This window comes from Cryptotermes secundus, unplaced genomic scaffold (genome assembly GCF_002891405.2).
Source record: "Cryptotermes secundus unplaced genomic scaffold, Csec_1.0 scaffold2437, whole genome shotgun sequence".
NCBI classification, from domain to species: Eukaryota; Metazoa; Arthropoda; class Insecta; order Blattodea; family Kalotermitidae; genus Cryptotermes; species Cryptotermes secundus.
The window spans coordinates 28437-52092 of NW_019721044.1; the positions used below are offsets into that span (position 1 = coordinate 28437).

A 23656-nucleotide genomic window follows, 5' to 3' on the forward strand; every position below is an offset into this window, starting at 1 on the left:
TGCTTCATTAGTTCAGCACAGGGAAAACTTTACCTCTACCTCAGAGGTAAACAACCATAACTCATAATCAGGTATGTTTACAGTACTTCAAATGATAATTCAGACAAAGCTTTGAATCCTCCACAGCTGGGTGCATTAACAAAAGTAATTGAATTATACATGGGTTGGAACTTTAATAGTGGCAACACTGCTGTAGAGACACCATGCAATGGAACCAAATAATGTCGCTTACACCACACGTTAGTTACATACCTACCTTACCTCAGAACAAATGGACTCTCCCTTCCCACATGACGCGCATGCGCAGTGATGAGAAGAACAGAGCCTCGTGTTAGCTGGCGGTAGTGTTGTCACAATGTTTTCGAAACAGGAACAACGGAGTTGGATAAAGATTAAATGTGCCAGGGGCCGTACAGCAAGACAGTGTCATCAAGGTCTTCAAGAGGCTTGCGGGGAATTTGCATTGCCTTACAGAACAGTGGAAAGGTGGGTAAAAGCCTTCAACGAGGGACACCAAAATGTGGCAGACATGCGTCGGGCAGGTCGTCCTAGTGTCAGTGAAGAAGTGTATGCTCTTTCTGCGTTATGCCATACGATTCGTGAGCTGGCCCGAGAGACAGGATTAGCGCATACGACTGTGCTTCACATTCTGAAGGAACGCCTGGGCATGAGAAAAATTGCATCACGATGGGTTCCGCATGATTTGATGGAAATGCAGAAATGGCTACGATACGACGCTGCTCATAACCACTTGGAGCGCTATGAGTGCGAAGGAGAGGCTTTCGTACGCCGTATCATTTACGCTGGATGAGACATGGGCCAAATCGTATGAGTACGAGTCACAAATAAAACGCCAATCTAACGAATGGCGTCATTAGGGGTCACCACGAAAATCAAAAGTTCGTCAGAACCCGAGCAGTGTCAAAGTTATGGCGATTCTCGTGTACGGCTGTGATGGTGTTATCCTAATGCATACCGTTCCCCGACAGCAGACCGTCAGTGCGCAGTATTACTGTTCATTTTTGGAACACAACCTGCGACCAGCTTTGAGAAAGAAGCGGAGACACTTCCTGCAGAACCCACCCATCATTTTGCAGGACAATGCTTGGCCGCATGCAGCGCAAGCTGTCGCTGATTTGTTCGATCGATGGGGCTGGGAAGTGCTGTACCATCCACCATACTCCCCGGACTTAAGCCCTTGTGACTTCAACTTGATTCCTAAGATGAAGGAACCACTTCGTGGCATTCGCTTCAGAACTGTTCCAGAGATTCTTCAGGCAGTAGACCGTTCCATTCGAACTATCAACACAACAGGCACTGCTAAAGGTATCCTACGACTTCCACATCACTGGCAATGGGTTGTACACAATGCTGGTGACTACACTGAAGGATAGTAAAACTTCGAAACATGCATCTATTTTGTATCAGTTGTAAATAAACAGTTGCCACTATTGAAGTTCCAACCCTTGTACAAGTGAACACATCCAATTCTATGGATCTTACTATAAACATGAGAGAAAAGGGTCCCAATTTGAGTTACAACTGTTTCATTCCAGGATGCATGACTTATTATGTTCATGTTCATGGAACTTATTAACGGATTCTGGTACCTCATAGAAAATTAACTGCAAACAAATACTTGTAATTGCAACATTCCAGTGTAATATCTAAAATTATGAGCCGCGTTTCGCTCTGCTACCACTTGTGCCATCTGTCCGCTCTGGGACTATATGTACCACTTGTACCGTCTCTCTCTGGCACCTTTCGGCTCCGTCTACCTTTCCTCAATCGGAGGGGGAAACGTTGCTCCGTCATACGGCTCTCGTGCTGTGCTCGCACGCTCCCTAAGTTAGAGTAAGGGATCCAAGCTAGCAGCGAAGTAAATGTAGTTACAAATGATGGCAATCAATATATTAACAAATAACAGAATTTAATATACACAACAGAAATTAAACAGAACAACTGAACTAACTGCACATTTACATGCTCGCACACAGCGGCATCTAACTCGGGCAGAATGGCCCATATTACTGGCGCAACAATTTGCCTTGGTTGCTTGAAAACATAACTACTACATTATAGCCGGGCCACAGGCTGAGTCTAAACTAAATACACAATATAAATTATAAAAACAGATTTAACCAAACTGGTACGAGTCGCCGCCGTCCTACAAACCCAACGACGGGCGACCGCGGGCGATCTCGTCGGCCGCGAACCAGCCCAGTACTTGCCGAAACCAAATTTGGACTCCCAGCCGAACAGGAATTTGACAGTCGCTCCGGCTGGCTCGGCGCCGCGAGCAAGGCCCTATGGATCCATAACCAGAACTGAACTCCGAACTCGAATTAACTTCCAAGCAAGGCTCCCAGGGGTAGAAAGGAGGGGAGAGGGCAATACCACGTGACCCAGTCCCGCATGGGGATGGGGTGGGGGATAAGTTTAAGAACCTCGATCAAGGGGCTGGAAGCCCATGACGTCATACCGGAGCCACTGCATGGCTCAATTATGTGCATGCCTTGTGATCTGTGCTGTTGCCTCATCCAGTTCCTTGGACAGTCTACTTCTCTCCTTCTCCTTGGAAGCAGTGTTGCTTGCACACTGATCAAGAGCCACATCTTTAGCCTGCAAAAAGCAACATATGAGGGCGATTCCAATTAAAACCTTACAAGTGCATGAAAAGTATTGTGAACCTATTGTGTGCAGCTGCAGGCATAGCAAGTCATCAGCATGGGTTAAAAGCATGTAATGTGTATAGTGTGTCTGTATGAGGTTAGAAGTGTTTACAGCAGCTACAATTTGGACTGCTGTCTTCTGGAATATGAAACTGTAATTTCAAAGTAACATGTTCTTTACATCTTCAGGGTAGTCTGAAGATGCAGGGAGCATCTCCCTCCAAAACTTTTGTCAACACACTGTCAGTTCAGAACTGTGATCTAAACATATTTCCATACAGAGTGATTTAGAATACATGACTGACATGCAGAAATGCATACTGATATTTGAAAATGAACTGATCCAAAAACTGCTGCCACAGAATTGTCAGGTAAGATGATTCAGCCAATGTGACATGCAGTTCAGTTCGGTCATCTACAGCAGTGCGCTACAAAGTATTTATCCTTATTATAATCCTTTCATATAGAGTTTGTTGTTTAAATTGTTTTTATTTGATAGATTAAGTCAGTAAGACTCAACTTACTTCATTCCTTTACAGAATTTATCACAATTTGACACTTGTAAACTCATTCCATCATTATAAGATCTCTGAAATGTATTTACTCTTACCTCGAGAGATTCTCGTAATTTAGCCAGCTCTCTCTGTAGACTCTGAATATCCTTTTCCAGGCTTTCCATTTTTGCCTGGCTTGTACTGCACTGAGTTCGGAGCTCAGGAACATGCTGAGCTTCTGATTTCCAAGTCTCTGCCTGCTGATTGGCTATCTCATTTATCCTCTCCAACTCATCTGCATGACGCTGGACACTTTCTATGAGGCACTGCAATCTTTGTTTTTCCTTTGTCACATTCTCAACAAGTTTCTCAAGCTCTTCTATCTGAGCCTTGTCAGCCTTTTTCAAAACATTGTAAACAAATCAAATTGGTACACTGATTTGACTTCAGTTCAAAACACATGAAATATTACAAAGACCAACGGTTAGAGCAACAATTACAAAACTGTTGCTGTTGTACATGAGTCATTTAATGATCTCAAATTAAGTACAGAAATTATTTAGCATCAACTCCAATGGGAGACAATCACATTGACCCAGTGTTTTAGGACTTTAGGATCCTTTGTGTTAACTTATACATCATATTGTGAGATCAAAACACAAATATGATTTTCCTTACCTGCAATTCCTGATGTTGTTTGTCAGAATTTAATCTTAAAACTTCTATAGAGTCTTGAAGCTTTCTGTTCTCTGTTAAGGCATCTTTAAACAACTGTTCCAATTCATTATTTTGTTGAGTTAACCTCTGACAATTTTCTTGCAACTGATCAACCTGAAATGGTATTGAAATATTCTGAGTAACAGAAATTACAAACTTAGTATTCTACTGCCATTTTACTCCAGTGATATGTAAACTTACAATCAAGTACTTTCTGGTTTATTATTTTAATGTCAAAACTTCTCTGACTAACCCTAGAAATAATTTAACAGGATTACTACACTGCAATGGTTTTAAGTTGCAGGATGGCTAGTCCACAGTGGACTTCATAAATTACAGGGATCACAGCAAAATAAAAATGAAATATCATAAAATATACACAAATTCTGTGGATACAATCCAAGCTGTGAAATCAATTCAGACAGAGTATCAGCATTTGACTAGTTTTCAGCTGTAACTCTAACAGATCAAAGGGTTTGGAGAATCAGAACCAACCAAGAACTGAGGGACTTACATAAGACCTCCTGATCTAACTGTAGATGTTAAAAAGAGAAGGTTTGAGTGGTTAGGGAACTGATCAGAAGGGATCACACAAGGGTGAACATGATAATTTTTTACAGTAATCCAGAAGGTAGTACAAATGTGAGATGACCCAGATCAAGATGGGTGGAAGATGCAGAGAACAGTTCATCACAGCTGATAGTGAAGAGATGGAGGCAAAAGAAAAACAACAGAGAGGAGAGGATATAAAGGTTCTTGGAGAACCACAGAGCCAAGGAGTAAGTAAGACTGTATTTCTGGGCTGTCTAGGCATAGAATTTGATGTGGTGAACAATGGAAATGAACCTTTAATGTCTCCTTAAATTGTACTATGTGTAATAAATTATTAATTTTATAAAACATCATACACCATATATGGAGAATCAAACGATATTTAAATAGTGAAAATAATCCTGTTCACACTTCAATGTACACATTTTACATAAATTAAATGAAACTTAATTAATTTACAAGTGACTCCATGGAGCAGGCTCATTCTTCAGAAGCTGACAGTCATTCATCTGGTCAGGATATTCCCTGCCTATTATCAAACATGAAGATTCATTATGGTGAGCCAGTTGAATCTGCTTCACAACTTCATACCCTATTTACCTAACATCCAGCTTATTATTATTCTCCCATTTGTTCCTAGGTCTCTCAAGTGAGCTATTCTTTATGAGACTGCAGTTATCCTATTTCTTTCCCTCCCTTAGAAACAAATATTCTCCCCAGTACCATGTTCTCAATTAACCTCAGGCTATGTTCTTCCTTTAAGGTGAGGGCCTTAATTTCATACCAATGTAAAACAACTTTGGAGACCCTTCATCCATTTAGCTATGCATGGACCATCATTTTATAATAAATACTTATCAAAATATAAGTAATTGTGAAAATGAAGTCTAAGTTCAATACATTAATATTACATTTAGTAACAATGCATTTGCATACTAAACAGTGTGACAAGCACACAATCTACAAGCTATATTTTACCTTTAGAGATAGTTTCTTCCTGTCCTTTTCAAGCTCAAGGATTTTGTTGCTGCTCTCATGAAATGACGATTCCTTAAGGCTGTCAATTGTTGATAGGAGCCGACGATTCTCGAGTTCCAATTTGAGAGCACGAGCCTGTGCATTGCTACTTAACTGCTCTGATAAACTATTATCTCCAGACCCTTAAGACAAAGGAACCCAGTATTGCATGACTGTATCAGTTACTGTAGACAAGTAACTAAGAGTTTTACCTCATTATGAGAAGCTGCATTTGAAATTATGGATGAAATTATTTAGGTCATGTGTGGAAAATCCCCAGAAGCCTACTTCAGGAAGAATCTAATTTTGGTTCCTGCAATGTCGATTGCATATCACAGAATTTAAAATAATAAAAAAGTTTTCTGAAGGACTGTGAAAAATTTGGTTTTTACTAGGTGTAGAAGATGTTAAGGTAAAATACTATAAATAATTCACTTTTGTTTAAGCATGTATTTTTGCTGGGTTTACACCAAAATAGAGCATACAGTCAAACTCCTATTTAAGGTTTCTTTGGGGAATAGTGTATTTGCACTTTAAACTGAGTAAAATCTTAAAACAGACAAAATTTAATGGTGAGATTATTAATTTGGGACCATTTAAACTGAATGTTAAATGAGAGAAAATGCTGAACCATGCAACATTAAATTAGAGTTCCACTGTATTTTAATATGTGGCATATTGCTTTAAATTAAACACAGTGTTGCAATTCCAGTGTTTGAAATTAAAATTACATTATTTGTCTAATCTAAGCTCTACATGTAATGTGCAGTCAGTATGAAGCTGATATTGTCTGGTTGCCATTTAAGTAGTCCAGGCTAATATCCCCAACCTTTATACATTCTAAAGACCAGTGGTTACTATGTGTACCACCTGCTTCGACACTTAAATAACTTCGTAATGAGGATGCCATGTTTTATTTTGAAACAGAAACTGAACTTTAAACGTTATTTAGATGAATTTAAGGCTTCAAAGAGTTCAGATTCAGGCAGAAGCCATAAATTTACCATCAGGACAAGAAAAAATGTGTCTGCAGTATAAAGGTAAGAGTATAAAAATATTATGCTGGCTTCTCAAATGTTCTTGAATATCATCCATCCCCAATATATGCATTTTTAATATGATGTTCTTTTTTGCCATATGTTTTAGACACCAATGCTATTACAGATCTATGTAAACCAATACTACAAAATTTATGACCCACCATATATTTTCAACACTCCGAAAACTTCTTGTAGTACCTTTGAGATCATACTAAGAAATATCCATTGTATATCAATTCAAATATAAAATTACATGTGTATAAAAGTGTAAAGTAAAAAGTAAAGCTATCCCTGTAACAGGCTGTGAAGGCCCATAGGGTTATGAGATGTTGAGGGTCCCACATTATCTAGACAATTGGCTCAAAGATGGCAGTAAGGTTGTCAGCCTTACGCGCCAGCCGCGCTTTACTCCCCAGGAAAATTATTTAATTAATTCCTGGTACTCATTTATATTAGAGGTTGAGTCAACCCCAGGGCCATAGTGCAGCTGCAAGAATTAGGTCAACTGAAAAAATCCAATGACCTCATCAGGACTTGAACCTGCGACCTTCCGGCTTGTAGCATAGTGCCTGAACCAACTACACTACCGCGTGCCAGTGTATAAAGTGTGGGCAAACTATTTTAATAAATGTTTCTTACAAACCTCCATCAAAATCATCCGTGTTGTCACTTTCAATATCAAGAGTAGAGTTTTCATTAAGAGCAGACTTAGTCAGCAATTGAAGCTGAGCATTTTCTTCAAAGAGCTCCTGTAACTTCTCTTGGTTGGCTTCCCTTTCCAGTGTGAAGTCATTAAGCTGCTGCTTGTACTTGATGATCTCACTCTCCAGTTCCAGCACATGTTCCCCACGTTTCCGGGCTCTCTGCAGTTGTTCTTCTAACATTTCTCTTGTTTCAAGCAGAACCCTGCATCACAACATCTAAGAGAGTTACAACAGTTCACAATGCTTGATTTGCAACTCTGAAAACAAATGAGTAATACATTGCTGGTCAGCTAACAATACCAGGATACAAACTACATGCCAAAACAACCAAGCACTCTTCATCATATTATAGATGAAGAGCTCATTAACACAGAAGAGGATATAATATTATGGAGTAAGATATTACGAATTACTGGGTTTTCAGACTTTGTCCATCATCCGATATTCTAGAAGCTAGGAAACATAATGTTTCGGAAACAGATCCGGTTTCTGAAACATTTTTCTAGCTTCTAGAATACCAGATGATGGACAAAGTCCAAAAACCCAGTAAATCTGAGTATTATACACAAGAATCTACAAGATATTATGAACAAACAACCAAAAGAGAATGCAATTATATGCACCACCTGCTTTAACATTAAAAATCTCTGCACAATGCATTTATGTGTATTGTATAGTTCTTAAAATATACAGAATTCTTTTTCGTTGAAAAGCAGCAACCAGCTGGTCTTTAAAATTATATTTTCTTTGAAATAGGAAATGAATTCTTAAATGCTATTCAGTAGAAATAAATGATCTTACAGATAATATCCACCAAATTAACAAATGTCTTGGAGCAATGTTATTTGATCTAACAAGATATATATTTCACAAATGTAAACTTCTTTCACATAACATGTTTTGTATGTATATAATATATATAGCAAAGTGATGAAATAGCCTTGAAAACAAAACGGGAAGAAAAGATAAATGATGAAAATGACACAAAGTTCTGGGAAGAACGAATCACCTAATTTCCATTCACTACAGAGTATTTGATACAACAAGAAAACACTGCAACCGATAGTTCTTCTACTGCTACATGTACATTTGTTGCTGCGGTAGTGTGTTTACTGGGCTGCTGCCTAGAAATGTTAGAGGGGAACAGACAGCAGAGTGAACTCATAAGCCTCATTTCATTTTTTCAAAACAAAGAATGTACGAAGCATAAAGGGTTATTCACTGATCTACATTTAGGAACATTTACAGGATTAAGAGACACATAAAGCAAGAAGTAATGAAGAGCAAACAACTAACCTGTTAAAGAAAGCAGTCTTTTGGGATTTGGCACCGTGTATATGTGGTGTTAACCTACGTTTCGGAGGAATGTATCGCCTCCATCTTCAGGGTAGAAGGAAAAATATAAGAAATCCACAAGTGAAGAGACCATGAGAACCGGTAAAAGCAAACTGGTCTGCCAAATCCCAGAAGACTGCTTTCTTCATGGTCACTGCTGTGAAAGCCTCAAATCTTACAACTAACCTGTTGTCCTCTCTTAGCTCCTCAACACGTGTCTTGTAGAATTCAATGTCACTCAGTTTTTCACGGTATCGTTGCACTTCCAATTCCAGCTTCTCCACGCGTTCCGCCCTCTCACGTACAGCATCAAGCTCATCCCGGTATGCTTTAGCAGCTCTAGCATCCTGCATCAGCTCTTGAACCTAGGAACATACACAGACATAACTTTGGTTTCAAAATTATCTTTGCTTTAATATAAAAAGACGGATATAAGAAGACGGATAAAATAAATCATGGATAAAAAGTACCACATACAGTGAAACACCAGTTCGGTGTTCAGTGATTTTTTCTGGTCCCAGCCAAGTCCTAATACAAGCAATGTATTATTGCTCCATATGTAGTGAATTTCGATTTTTTAAATATCCTGTATTTCGTGTAGGAAATTTCCAATGTTTATACCTTGCTTTAGTGCAACTGTGGTCAAAATAACAACTGAAATTCAAGTTCTCTATATGTTCGAAACTGTTGCAGAATAATTTAATATAACTGACTATATACGTAACTATCCATTTATTAGTATATATTAACATTTGCTTTAAGAGCTTGTATACAGAAATTATTTTATCATAATTATATACAGTAAGTCTTATAAGAAGATGAACAGTTTCTTGATGTAATTTAGTGTGAGAACAGACTCCATTAAATACAGATTTCTCTATAAGATCAATGATAATAAGATTACCTCTTGCCGTAGTTTAGTTATTAGTATCTTGTTATGTTCCAGATCTTCTTTGCACTCAACTAGTGCTTCTGATTTTTCCTCACTAGATAAACATAAAAAAAATGTTTCAGCAACATCTTGCGACACTGACTAGGACTACAGTGTTCCCATAAGTCTGAAATTATAGGGAATATCATTCATTCTGCAGATGTATTAAATGATGTACTCAGTGTACCCACCATTCATGATACATAACTCCAACCAGAACTACAACACTGTGAACGATACTGGGTTGGATCTTACAACATGCCATGATTTTACTCCACTGGAGGTGCACAGCAAAAAGTAAAAACTAAAGCTATCCCTGTACAGGCCGTGAACGCCCATAGGGTTGTGAGATGTTGAGGGTCCCACATTATCTAGACAATCAGCTCAAAGATGGCGGTAAGGTTGTCAGTCTTACGCGCCGGCTGCACTCTACTCCCCAGGAAAATTATTTAATTAATTCCTGGTACTCATTTCTGTTAGAGGCTGAGTTGACCCCAGGGCCATAGTGTGGCTAGAAGGATAGGTCAATTGAAAATATCCAATGACCTCATCATGACTTGAACCCACGACCTTCCAGCTTGTAGCATAGTGCCTCAACCAACTACACTACCGCATGCCCCCATGAGGTGCACAGTATCACTAATTTCTTCACCACGCATAACCACCTTGAGATGGCCCAGAGGAAATTAGTATTAAGATGGGTCAGGTTTGAGGACCAAGCTTGCTATTCTAAATCCATACGATGTGCAATCCAGTATCCTGGGAGTTCAACATTCAGCTGATGCCTCATTTCCAAGTTGTAATCCATGGGAAGATCTTTTTCAGAATAAGCAAGCTAGAAAATTGCTTCCTCCATAAACGGTAAGAGTCATTCCCTGTGACTGTGTCATTAACAAAGAAGAGACCTATGATTCCAGACATATGGGACACTGTGAAATCCTGTATATTATCAGTTGATAATACTAAACAATACACCATGCCTGATCATATAGGGGGCATGGTAAAATGAGGTTGTGGCAATCTTTAATGTCATAATATTCATACAGAATTTAATGAATATCATTCAAGTGGTTCAAAAGTTTAAAGGGGACATATATACAGACAGCACGATGATTTCATAAGCCTCCTTCTTTATTCCTTAAGAAAGGAAAGTAAGGTAAAACTGAGATACTAACGTTAATATAAACGACACACATTAGGTGCCAAAGTTTTCATTTCTAAGCGTATTTTACGGTGTCAAACTCTTCTAGACCTCAGTTTCAAGAGGCAGTTTGGACCTCAGTTTGGCTACATAGTTTACACCGTTCACACAGTGCTATGTGCAAACAGCAACACACATAACAGAAAGCGTACAGTTCCTGACGCTGTTTTCTCAGCCGAGCTTTCCAGTCAGCAAGCTCCACAGCCATATGATGCGACTCTCCTTCTGACATTGGTGTTGAGGCTTTCCTCTGCTGGCCATTGCAACTGTCAGCTCCTGCTGATCTCTCCTGAATCACTGACACTGTCCAATGCTAGCAGGAGAAGAAACAAGAAGAGATGAACCACTCAATAACTGTTCATTTAAAAAAGGTAAAGTCCCCCCCCTCGAAGTGTTAAGCACCAATCCATGAAGAAGAAATGTGTGTGTGAATGTGTGCGGGTGTGGACATATAGATCCATGCATTCTTCATTTTGGCAACTGATGGGGCTTGTCAGCTTCACACCCTGGCCACTTCACTCCCAGGGAAGCAGCTGCTCATACTCACTGGATACTAAGGTGGGTAGTCCCCTGAGACAGCCTAGACATGAATGTCTGCCTCTCCCAGGAATAAGGCTCTGCTTCTGCATTCATCTATCCCACAGCCAAGTCATTATGCTGCTTGAGCAATGCAATATATTTTTACAAAGAGCAGGAAGAGCATACATGCAACAGGTCATCTGGGATGTTTCCAGTGGAATGTGTAGCAACTTTTGTGGGAGAAAAAGTAATTTTTTAACAATAAGGTATATAAATTAGGGTGTACAATTAAAAGTAATCTGAAGATTTTTTGTAGAGTATGAAGGAATTACAAATGGTAAGCATATATGAAAGTTGGAAGGGTATTCTAATATCTCTCACAAGAAAGAGGTGGGGGGGAAAGTAGTGTCTATATTGTATCTGGGTCTTCACATGTAATAAATACTTAAAGAAATAGTAATTTTATAACAACCAACCTGCAAATATTCATCTCTCTCTCGTACTAGCCTTCGAATGTGCATCACCATAAGATCAGGTGGCAATGTTTCACTTATTACATCCTGAGTCAGTACAATGTTATGACTGTCTGTCACCTGAAAGTATACATGTATTTTTTATTTCTTACTTTCAGTTCCAGTTGAAACAACTTTTTGGACATAAGAACAAGAAAGAGACTGTACTGGTATGTATAACAGTGTCCATAAAGAAACACAGATAAGATCTAGACAGTAATGTTGTCTGGTATATAGTTTAATAATTTTCAATGTCAGAAATTCAAAGTATATGTGACTGGCAATGACTTGGGGATTGAACTGATTTCTGTTTTGGATTTTACAGATTTCAAAAACATGGAACTGAATGCCGTGAAAGCCAGAAAAAAAAAAAGAGCCCACTGGAAAGACCTAGAAATATGTGGGAAGATAACATTAAAATGGATCTTAGAGAGACAGAATGGGGTGGTATGGACTGGATTGATCTTGCTCAGGATAAGGACCAGTGGAGGGCTCTTGTGAATACAGTAGTGAACTTTTGGGTTCCACAGAATGTTGGGAAATTCTTGAGTAGCTGAGCAGCTGGTGGCTTCTCAAGAAGGGCTCGGCTCCATCAAGTTATTTAGTTAGTTAGAACTAATTTTATCAATAAATTCTAAGAACAATGAGCTGATGAGCCAAGACTAACCTGCCTGATGCAATCAACAATGGCATGTTGCACTTGAACATCCAACTGTTTAATTCTGTCAATGAACGTCTCCTTATTAGGGCACTGGACAGCGCATCCCAAAAGCAGCAGGAGCAACAGCTGCATGTTCTCCATGCCAGCTTTGCTAGCTGGTTCCCTGCCAAGCGTCACACAGTCTGGGGCCACCAGCAGAACTTGACACAACTCTTCCTGTGCAGATTTACAGGCAAAAAGGTAAACTTGTCCCTGTACTTAATTAAGCATCATGCCATGAAGATGTATAGGGGAATGGGGATCTAATTCAATGTATTCTTAATCTCTGCAGTAGACAGAAGTGAGTGATCAGCTTCATGTCCCGGCTACTTTATCCTGAAGAAAGGGCTCTTGGTGACCATAGGACAGGAGGCTGGGCAGGCCTCAGAGCTCATCTGGAAGCTGTGGAGAAGACTGAAGTCTCTGCCCCTGCCATGAAATGATCCCTATTTCATCCACTATCCAGCCTGTACCCAACTGAGCTCACCTGGATCCTCCTGTGGGAATTTTAGTTTATTTACTTACGGTTTACTTAACAACGTTGGCAGGAGCTCAGATAATATGGCTTCATATGATTACTGAAGAACAAATTGGAATGGTTGTTGAAAGAAGTTATTACGACCTAATTCAAGAAACAATCTGAACACTTCTCTGGCAGGTTTAGGAAAGCAATGAAAAACCTAAGTAAGGCCAACCATTCTCTGTGCTGAGATTTGAAACCAGGACATCCTGAACACACACCACAAGCGATACCCACACAATAGTAATATTCACTTTCTGCATGAAAACAAGGGAATTCTACAACATGTAGTGTACGTACATTTTACTATGGACTAGCATACTTGTCCCACATTGCAGTAGGCTTTGGAATGGTTGCTAGGCAGATATTTACATGCTTATTGCCCAACACAGTTGTATTTCCTGACTGTACTATTCAGTATTCTGATGCAAATAACCAGCTGTGTTAGGCACTAATGTCTATGGTCAAACTGGTGCAGAAAGTGATTAATAGGTCCCGGATCTTTATGCGTTAAAAAGCGGGAAAATATGCACCAAAAATAAAACAATATGCACTTAAGGAGCAGGTCACTTTATTCAGACTCACCTGTTTACATGTATCATTCACTGCAGAAAGTAGCATCACAATAGGCAACTGGAAGTCTTTCAGTGTTTTCTGGAGACAAACTTCGTCTATTGTCCATCAAAATGAGCTTATAGGCTGAGAATGATCTTTCTACATCAAGGGTCTCCAAACGACGGCCCGCGGGCCACATCCGGCCCGCGAAAGAATTGTGCAGAAATGCGCCAATTGAACTAATTTTCCAATGAGTACTGGTAAAAAAATACTTGTTCATAGATTTTAAATTCATTAATTAAGATTGTGTTTAAAATATATTGATATTCCATATTACGTTAATATTAATATTATTCACAATCTTACTAATTCTGGACCGTATACTGCGCGGTATTTCTTTGTACTTGTTCTACCTCAATGGGCAGTGTCACTTCGTGGCAATGTAGGTAGCGCGAGCAGTTCGTTACTAGCCGTCTTGTGCACAAGACTTCTTGCAGTGGTACAGTATAATTGTAACAGATCATCACCACCTCAATTTAATCAGATTTTAAGAGTGCAAAAAGAGTTCCATCATTCACATTAGTTGTTTTATTATAATTTGTGATGAAAATATGAGCATTTGCTGCTACTGTCTGTTGTCATTAATATACGATAATTTATTATCACGTACTTTGTATTTAGTTTATGAAATTCTGTCCTTTCAATAAAACTCATATATCTAGAGTTATTAATTTCTCATTTTATCCGGCCCGTTCAAACTACTGAATTACCTAATGTGGCCCGCATTTCAAAAAGTTTTGAGACCACTCTTCTACATCAACTGACGTGGTTGGACAGTATTTATACACTGGCGCCGAAGGTTCGGAACATTCATCTGGCAAAGATACCTTAATTCCACTCAAGTACTGACTAATTGACTGAATCTTTTTTAGTCCTGGGTTCGATTTCAACGCCTTTTCTAACTTGAATTTAATCTTCTCTCCAATTTCGCCTGGAGCGGAATTCAGTGAACAAATAGCTTTCTGAACGAGTTGAAGTGAGTCGTGAAGGAGTGCACCACAAGATTCTAAGCTCTCAATGGCTTTTGAAACTGTAGAAAAATGTGCATGGATAAAATCACATCTTGATAAACAGTATCACTTCCAAGCACCACTGTTCCTTCACGGACACATGCATACTCATCTTCAACTTTTTAGCCACTTCTTTTACTTGATTGAAATTCCCCTGATAAAATGAAACTGCGGATAACCATGTCCCCCACCTAGTTATAACAGGTTCAGGTGACAGAGGAACCTGAGGTAGGCAATCTTTGTACAACTAGAGACGAGCTGGTGCTTTCAGAAACAGTTTTTCCCACTTGCAATTAAATCGTTAACAATTGGAAAATGTTGGCGTATTTTTTCTGCAATATGGTGTAATCCGTGCGCTAAACAGGTTACATGTATAAGATTTGGATAATATACTTGTAAGGCTCTTGCTGCTTTCAACATATAGGAAGCTCCATCTGTGAGTAATACAAGCACCTTACAACAATTATTCTCAATTTCAGATGGCCATAGTAATCGCAGAGAATCATTTATAAATCTTGCTATTGTGCTATGGTTGGTTTTCTCTAGTACTTTGCAAGCAAGAAGATGAGGTTTGCCGGGTTCGTCTGGATGTAGCTTACCAACTATGAAATTTGTTAGGTATCGGCCACATAAATCGGTTGTCTCATCAACCAATATCCGGACACAGTTCTCTCCGATGTCAGAACGGATTGACTCCAGAGTAGATTCACAGAGCAAAGGTAGATATATTTTTCTAAGAGTTGATTCGTCTTGGATTTTTTTAAGTATCCAGAAATGATCGCAGAACCGGATTGCTTAATTTATTCCATGGAATGTTGCTGCATACTAAAGCCTTACAAAGATCGGCTGAAAATGTATTAACAGAGGACTTGGGTTTGATCTGTGTAAGAAGTAGATGTGGTGAGCTGTTCTTCTTCCCCTTCTTTGCGGTAATATGTGCGGTCGTTCTTGAGTGTTGTTCAAGTTGAAATTTCTCTTCACATTTTACTTCCCTTGCACAAACTTGACAGTACACGACGACACCGTCTGCTGAACAGTCACTATCACCCGAAACCAATCGATTTTTTTAAATATCTACTGCCTCACATTTCTTTAGGCATTTTCAGTGCATGAACACTTTTCTGATGCAGACTATTAAAGTAAAGAGTAACACATTAACTGAAGAGACTTCTCTCAACAACAACCCTCTGATGCTACTGTCTGCTGTGGTGGTCAGTGGAATGCAGGAAAATCCCGCGCCTTCCCTTTCGAAATAGGCAAGCTACCTGCTTGTATTGTAAGTGGTAAAGTGTCATTACTCAGAGAGTTGAGAATAGCAACTGGCAAGGGATGTCCAAAACACAAGCAAAACCGATTTTGTTTGAGAATATTGAAATTATCCTTAATTTCAAACATATATGCACAAATATGCTCTCACGTTTAGAATATGCAATAACGACCAAAAAAAGGTCAAAATATGCATTTGAATATTCGCATATGCATTTTCAAAAAATCCGGGCCCTAGTGATTAAACAAAATTCATGGACGAGCTGAAATATAAACACTCAGAACTGTAGTCATTACCTCATACAGGGCTTTGATGTTCTTAACTATGATGTCCATATTACGTATGCGAACTGACACATTTCCCAAACTTGGAATTACTCCATGATGTGCTGGCTCTGGATCTCTGCATAAAAAACACAAAATATTTCTAATGTATTTTAGCGCCCTGTTTCATTGATTCTCATGCACAGTTCTATCGAGACGGCCGAGCAGAGCGGACGTGTATAGGACAATGCTCCATGAGGCACATGCTTTATAGTGAAAGTTTAGTGAGGTGACCACTGTAAACGTTATGTAACAGTCAAATTGATAACGCGAAAATGCAGCAATATTGCAACGATCAACCAATGAGTGAGCTTGGCACGAGTGATGACAACAGACATCAACAATAGCAACGGCTCCTGAGGCAACCGACCCCACCATCCCAACAGACAACAAAAAGAGTAAACAATACTATCATAGGATGCCATCAACTAGTGAAGATGATGCTACCATCCAGGATTCAAACAAAACCCATGGCAAATGTTAAGAACACAAAAAGAAGGAAGGTAAATCAACCTGTCAGTCAAAACATAACCCTAACAAACAAATATAGTCAACTAAATGTAGAAGATGACAAAAACACCACCACCAAAATAACAGAGAATAAAATCCAGAAACCACCTCCAATATTTGTGTATGGGGTAACAAACTATCAAGAAATGGTACATAACCTGAGCAGCACAGGTGAAATAGAACAGTACACTACCAAAACCTTAGTAGACAACACTGTAAAAATTAACTGTCATACTCCGGACACCTATTGTAATCTTGTACGATATATGCGTGAAAAGAATATTATACATCATACACACCAACTGAAGGAAAATCGTACCTTTAGGATAGTTTAAAACATCTACATTTTTCAACTAACCTACAAGAAATTGTACAAGAACTCAACAAAGAAGGACACAAGGTAAGAAACATCATAAATGCAAGAAGCCAGATGACCAAAGAACCACTTAACGTATTTGTTGTCGATCTAGAGCCTGCCACTAACAACAAAGAAATCTACAAACTAGCAAGACTACAGAAAAGGAATCCCACAGTGCATGCGATGCCAACAATATGGTCATACAAGATCATACTGTAACAAACTTTATGTATGTGTAAAATGTGGTGGGTTGCACAGCACGCAGAGCTGCAAAAAATCTAAAAACACACCTGCAAAATGTGTATTCTGTGGAGGTGCCCATCCGGCTAATTACAGAGGATGTGAATATTATCACAGTTTATTGAAACAACCAAATAACACTAACAATAGACTAAACATCCAACACAACGCACTATCACAAAGTCAACCAGCTCAGATACAACAAGGAATCAGCTATGCAGAAGCCCTCAAAGGGAAGAGGAACCAAGAACCAAACATCACATACCCAGGAGAAGCAAAGGAAAATACAAACAACGACCCAAACACAACTAATTTGTTAACCAATTTTCTTGAAGAATTTAAAGCAATGTTCCAACAACTCACCCAACAAAACAGCATGATATTAAACATGCTTTCAACGTTGATNTCTAATGGGGATCTCGCCTAATAACGACCAGAGGCAGAGAATTATCAAAAACACTACAAAAGCAAAAATATTCGCACTTGTCAACAAGCTGGCTGACATACTGGCCAACAGATCCCAACAAAACCCCTGACCTCTTGGACTTCTTCGTTACTAATGGAATTTCTTCAGAATACATGGATGTGGTACCCAGTTTCGATCTCTCTTCAGATCACACACCAATTATAACCACTGTCAGTAGTCATGCTATTCACAAAACACAAAGAAGTAAACTGCACAATAAAAAACAAATTGGGAAGAATACAGGATGAAACTACAAGATGTAAATCTAAATGTGAGACTCAAGAGCCCAATGGAAATCGACAGCGCACTAACCTCTCTAATCAACACTACAAAACAGGCAACCCAAGGTGCTACACCTAATATCACCTTCCAAAATAACACAAGAAATGTTCCAATTGAAATTAAAAAACTCATAGCTGAGAAAAGAAGAGCAAGAGCAAGGTGGCATAGAAGTCGAGCACCAATAGATAAAACAACATATAACCATATAAGTAATAGGCTGAAGTGTAAAATTGAAGAAGCAAGAGAAATATCCTTCTCTAACCATATAACCAGCCTCAACAGATATGACAATACCATATGGAAACCCATCAAAAATTTAAAAAAGCCCAAGACACAGCTACATCCCATAAGAAATGAAATGGCGCCGCAAACATCGTGGGCAAGAAGTGATGAAGAAAAAGCAGCTATGTTCGGTGAATATATTTCTACAGTTTTTACACCATATGATGATCAGACTGATATAGAAATAGAAAGACAAATAACTGAAAATATCAGCATTATACCAGAAATAAAATTTTTTACAGTTAAAGAAGTGCAAAACGAAATATCACTCTCACATTCAAGAAAAGCACCTGGCATTGACGAAGTGACTCCAATAATATTAAAAGAAATGTCAAGAAAAGGGCTAGTACTTCTCACATACACATATTTAATGCTATTCTCAAACACAAATACTGGCCAAATCAGCTAAAAACAGCAGAAATAATCCTGATCCTCAAGCCAAGCAAAAATCCTAATAGTGTGTCATCCTATCGTCCTATAAGTTTATTACCCACCATATCTAAGCTCCTCGAAAGACTTCTCTTAAAAAGAATAAGGTCTGACCCAAATACAGAAGAATGGATACCATCACATCAATTTGGTTTTAGAGAAAACCACTCCACTGTACAGTAGATACATAGAATAACACACAAAATACACCAAGCAATAGAAAATAAAGAATATTGCACATCAGTCTTCCTAGAAGCAAGTCAAGCCTTTGATAAGGTATGGTATCCAGGACGATTGTACAAAATCAAAAAATACCTGCCCATAACTTATTTCCACTTACTGAAATCCTATATAAGTGGCAGAGAGTTCAGAACGAGAATCAATGATAGCATATCCAACAATTTTGCAATAAAATGAGGTGTACCACAAGGCAGTGTCTTGGGCCCACTACTTTATTTCCTGTATACAGCAGACCTACCAGTCAATGCCAACACAACACTGGGCATATTTGCAGATGATACTGTGATCCTCTCGGCCAACACAGATCCAGCAATAGTTACCTTCACTTTGCAAAATCATCTAAACCAAATACAAGAGTGGACAAATACATGGAAAATAAAAATCAACGAAACCAAGTCAGTGCAAGTAAACTTCAGTCTAAGAAGAGAAAAATGTCCTGCAGTTTTCTTTAATAACATACAAATACCTGAATCACCCAGCACAAAATACTTAGGTATTCATCTAGACAACCGTCTAACCTGGGAGGAACACACTACAAAAAAACGCAAACATATTCATTTAAAAATCAAGGATATGCATTGGTTACTTGGAAGAAAGTCCAAACTCTCATTAGACAACAAGGTTTTGCTTTACAAAACAATAATAAAACCAATTTGGGTATATGGCGTGGAAATATGGGGATGTGCTAGCAAAACCATTATTTCCATAATCCAGAGATGTCAGTCAAAGATATTATGTATGATTACTAACGCCCCATGGTATGTCTCCAATATAACACTCCATGAAGACCTGAAAGTGCCGCTAGTGAAGGAAGTTACAAAAGAGAAAAGCACAAGATACCTGAACAAAATAGAAGGACATGAGAACATACTAATGCAACCGTTAATGGAACCACACAATGAACGAAGACTGAAAAGGAATTGGCCAGCCGACATGAGAGAGGGTTAACGAGGACTTATCTCTGGATAAGCCCTCTCCACGTCACGAAGTATAATAGAGCAAATTAGCTTATAGAATTATATAATTCTGATTGCTAACATTATGTAAATAAAAAAATCTCGTCCATGATATGTATGTATTGGCCGTCTTCTAGTGCACTCAATCTCACATGTCACTTCACTACATGTTTCGGCATCACTGTGCCATCCTCAGGTGTGTNTATACTGTGTCTTGTGATGTGTTCTTTTTTGGCTGTGTGTGTTATAATAATTTCAATACTAATAATAAATAATTTATAAATGACACATGGCGAGCAGTGCAATAGTTTAACGTAAATAACACACCTCAGGATGGCACAGTGATGCCGAAACATGTAGTGAAGTGACATGTGAGATTGAGTGCACTAGAAGATGGCCAACACATACATATCATGGACAAAATATTTCCTTCTTCTCATTTTATCTCTGCTACTAGACTTACACAGTGGCAGTGATTGTGAGCAAGTGTCAAATTACAAATTAATTGGGCTGAGAAAAATAACATGTGACATGTAAATTGTAATCAGGATAGCTAAGCTTTACAATTAAACTTAATATTTTTTTAAGAGATAGTGATGAGTATCCCCCACGCTCTCCTGCTTTAAACCCTCTCAAATTTTAATTGTTGGGGTCGCCGAAGGATGTGGTATATCACAGAAAACCACTGACACTAGAGACATTACAGGAAGAAATTGGAACGCTGTGTGCTGCTATCCTGTGAACACCTTGGCCATGACTGCTCATGCACTAGTCCGCTGAACTCAGTACAGAAGTGTTTACAAGCTAATGGCGGGCACTTTGAACATGTGTTCTAGCCCAACACATGCCACAGACATCCCTTTCTGTCTATATCAAATTTGGATTACCAATAAATTACTTAAGCAGATATTTTGTATGCTGAAGTACGTATACATTGTTTTGGTTCCATTTGGATAACGTTACCAATAAAACACAATACCCGGTTACTCGATGCTGAGCTAAACTACAGAGTCCCTGTTCAAACTGAAAGCAACTATTACACATCATGGCAAGTCTGTACTGTGAATCACTATACACTTGGTCGTCGACTTTCGACCGACATCCGTTCTGACTGACAGGTAGTAAGTCAATCTGGTCGTATGTCAGCCATATATTTATTAACAGTATTTTTTAACCTTTCTAATCTTTTTATCATCTTCATAATTTATTTTTAAAAACTTTTACATTTTAATCATCTTTTATTTTTCATTTTTTTTATGGTCATAAGTGCAGCCAGTCGTAAGTTGATGACCAAGTGTATAATAGTACTAGAGAGTATCACATATGGCATACATTCATTTATAAGCCCATAGCTCACTGAAGGAGTGATCAGTGATCTATGAACATATTGGTAGTATAATTTGTATGATTTGATTGATGTAGGTGATTGTATCTATGAGACTTATGTAATTTTGTATGAACATTATAAAGTGGACTATTTCCATATCCTGAATTGTACCTATACATGGATACATGGAAAATAAATGAATGAATGAATGTGGTGCCCCCATTACAGACTGAGGAGAATAGACTAAGACTAGAATATAGACTAAGTAGATTACCATTTAGCATGTACCATGCAAAAACAGATATTCATTTCTCTCTGATGCACATTATGGTAAGTCAGTTTCACACATGAAAATATTTACGAGAAATACCTGTCTAACTAAACGATGGCTGTTTAGTTTGTCTAAACTGTTTATCCATACGTAATATACCTCATGATCAGCCTAGTGGACAGAGATTTAAATGAGGGTAACTTACATCTGTAGCAGAATTTCATGAATAAGAACCCCATCAGTGAGATCTTCATACTCAGAAAGTCTGTCAGCATTCTCCAAGCAAGAAATGAACTATAATAGAACACAAAGGAGCACATCAGTCTTCAGTTTTGAGACCGCCATTTTAGAAGTACATGAAACGTTCCCTTTACATAAAATAACAAAGCACAGAAATGGGGAGATGTGAATAATTCAAGTAATTTTTTTAATACTAGTGGGGTGGGACTAAGTCCCTTGTACTGCGGCCACTTCTGGCCTATCGTACCAGCCCAAGATGATATGTGAGGGTGATTGTGTAGCAATTGGTGGAATGAAGATTGGCAGGGGAAACCGAAGTCCGCGGAGAAACCCTGCCCCTGCGCCACTTTGTCCACCACAAATCCCACTTGACCAGACCCGGGATCGAACCCGGGCTGCCACAGTAAGAAGCCAGCAACTAACCGCTTGAGCTATGGTGCGGCCATAATTCAAGTAAATGTGCTTTTATACATTCTTTTCAATATGTCATTGACATAAAAAAGAGGGAATAAAGATCCAAAGATTATTTGAATGGTTAAAGTACAAACCTTGAAAACAACTGTACATGTTACAGAGGAAGATGTAAATACAACATAAGAGAAAAATACCTCAGACATCCTGAATGCAAGGGCGGATAAATGTAAACTTTTTATCGATTGTGTATAAGAATTTGTAACTTTTAGACCAATATCATCAGGTAAAGGTAAAACTATCCCTATAACAGGCTGTGAAGGCCCACAGGGTTAGGAGACATCGAGACTCCCACATTTTCTTGACAATCAGCTCACAGATGGCAATAAGTTTGTCAACCTTATGCACCAGCCGTCCTTTACCCCTCAGGAAGATTCCTGGTACTCATTTCTGTTAGGAGCAGAGTTGATCCCAGGGCCATAGTGTGGCTGGAAGTACTACTGAAAAAATCTACCTTATTGTGACTCAAACCCATGATCTTTCAGCTTGTAGCACAGTGCCTCAACTGTGTGCCCCCCAATATCTCATCAAGATGACATAAAAATATTGTGACGTATTTGCGCTATGCAGGACACCCCCCCTCCAGTGGTGATGTAACAGCATTGGAGAAACTGCCGCTGCTACGGTAACAGGCCAGTCAACACTCCATCCCCCTCCCCCGTGGTGACGTAACAGCACTTCCCACAGTGACATAACAGGGGGCACCGCGGTTACTACGCAGCAATAAACAACTCTCGGCAGCGTTCCCCAGCAACGCCTGTAAACATGGAGTTCATGCAATAGTGAAGCGATGTGGGTTTTCCGCTGTCCGACTGAGGGTTTACAAGAGTTACTAGAGAGAGAGTAACCAGTCAGTTGCAGTCTAGCATTCGCCAGAGTGAGCTGAAGTCCATTGTTATTGAGTTGTATCGAGTGAATGGAAGTAACTACAGCAGCAGAAGTAATTGTGATACTGCAGATGGCAGTAGTTGTGAAACTGTAAATTGTGTAACTGTAAGTGCGAGCGGAATAAATTCGCTAGATCCAAAACGGCGTGAAGTTATTTGTCGCGTGACATATACCCAACACGTGACAATATGTACTACTGTGTACAGTCTTTATCAGTTGTAATGTCTTGAAATGCAGTAAAATGACAACTGGAAGAACAATAACATATAACTTTGAATGATATGCCAAGGAATTAATCAGATGAATCGGGGTTAAAGCATACTGGGGTTACTGAAAAAAAAAAATTAATATGTCAGTAATTGTTATAAATAAAATACATTAAACATTCAATTATGTGAAAGCTTAATAAAACATTATCAGTACACTATGTAAGATTTGAGGCTTTCACGGCGGTGACTATGAAGAAAGCAGTCTTCTGGGATTTGGCACCGTGTATATGTGGTGTTAACCGACGTTTCGGAGGAACGTATCGCCCCCATCTTCAGGGTAGAAGAAAAAGTATAAGAA

The 23656-nt window shown here is 38.8% G+C and overlaps 1 protein-coding gene across 2 annotated transcripts in view; it reads right to left on the reverse strand.

Moving 5' to 3' along the window:
* LOC111875371 (girdin) overlaps positions 1 to 23656 on the reverse strand; it is a 45902-nt gene that overhangs the window by 20523 nt on the left and 1723 nt on the right. For both annotated transcript variants that reach the window (XM_023871580.2, XM_023871579.2), the window contains 12 exons: positions 21696 to 21784; positions 16103 to 16208; positions 12362 to 12571; positions 11659 to 11775; positions 10816 to 10976; positions 9436 to 9517; positions 8718 to 8896; positions 7136 to 7398; positions 5414 to 5595; positions 3845 to 3997; positions 3283 to 3564; positions 2516 to 2622 (listed from right to left, as the gene is read on the reverse strand). In XM_023871580.2, coding sequence (XP_023727348.1) covers positions 2516 to 2622; positions 3283 to 3564; positions 3845 to 3997; positions 5414 to 5595; positions 7136 to 7398; positions 8718 to 8896; positions 9436 to 9517; positions 10816 to 10976; positions 11659 to 11775; positions 12362 to 12571; positions 16103 to 16141 — 1775 coding nt within the window. In that variant the 5' untranslated portion in view covers positions 16142 to 16208; positions 21696 to 21784. The remainder of the gene's footprint in view (positions 1 to 2515; positions 2623 to 3282; positions 3565 to 3844; positions 3998 to 5413; positions 5596 to 7135; positions 7399 to 8717; positions 8897 to 9435; positions 9518 to 10815; positions 10977 to 11658; positions 11776 to 12361; positions 12572 to 16102; positions 16209 to 21695; positions 21785 to 23656) is intronic.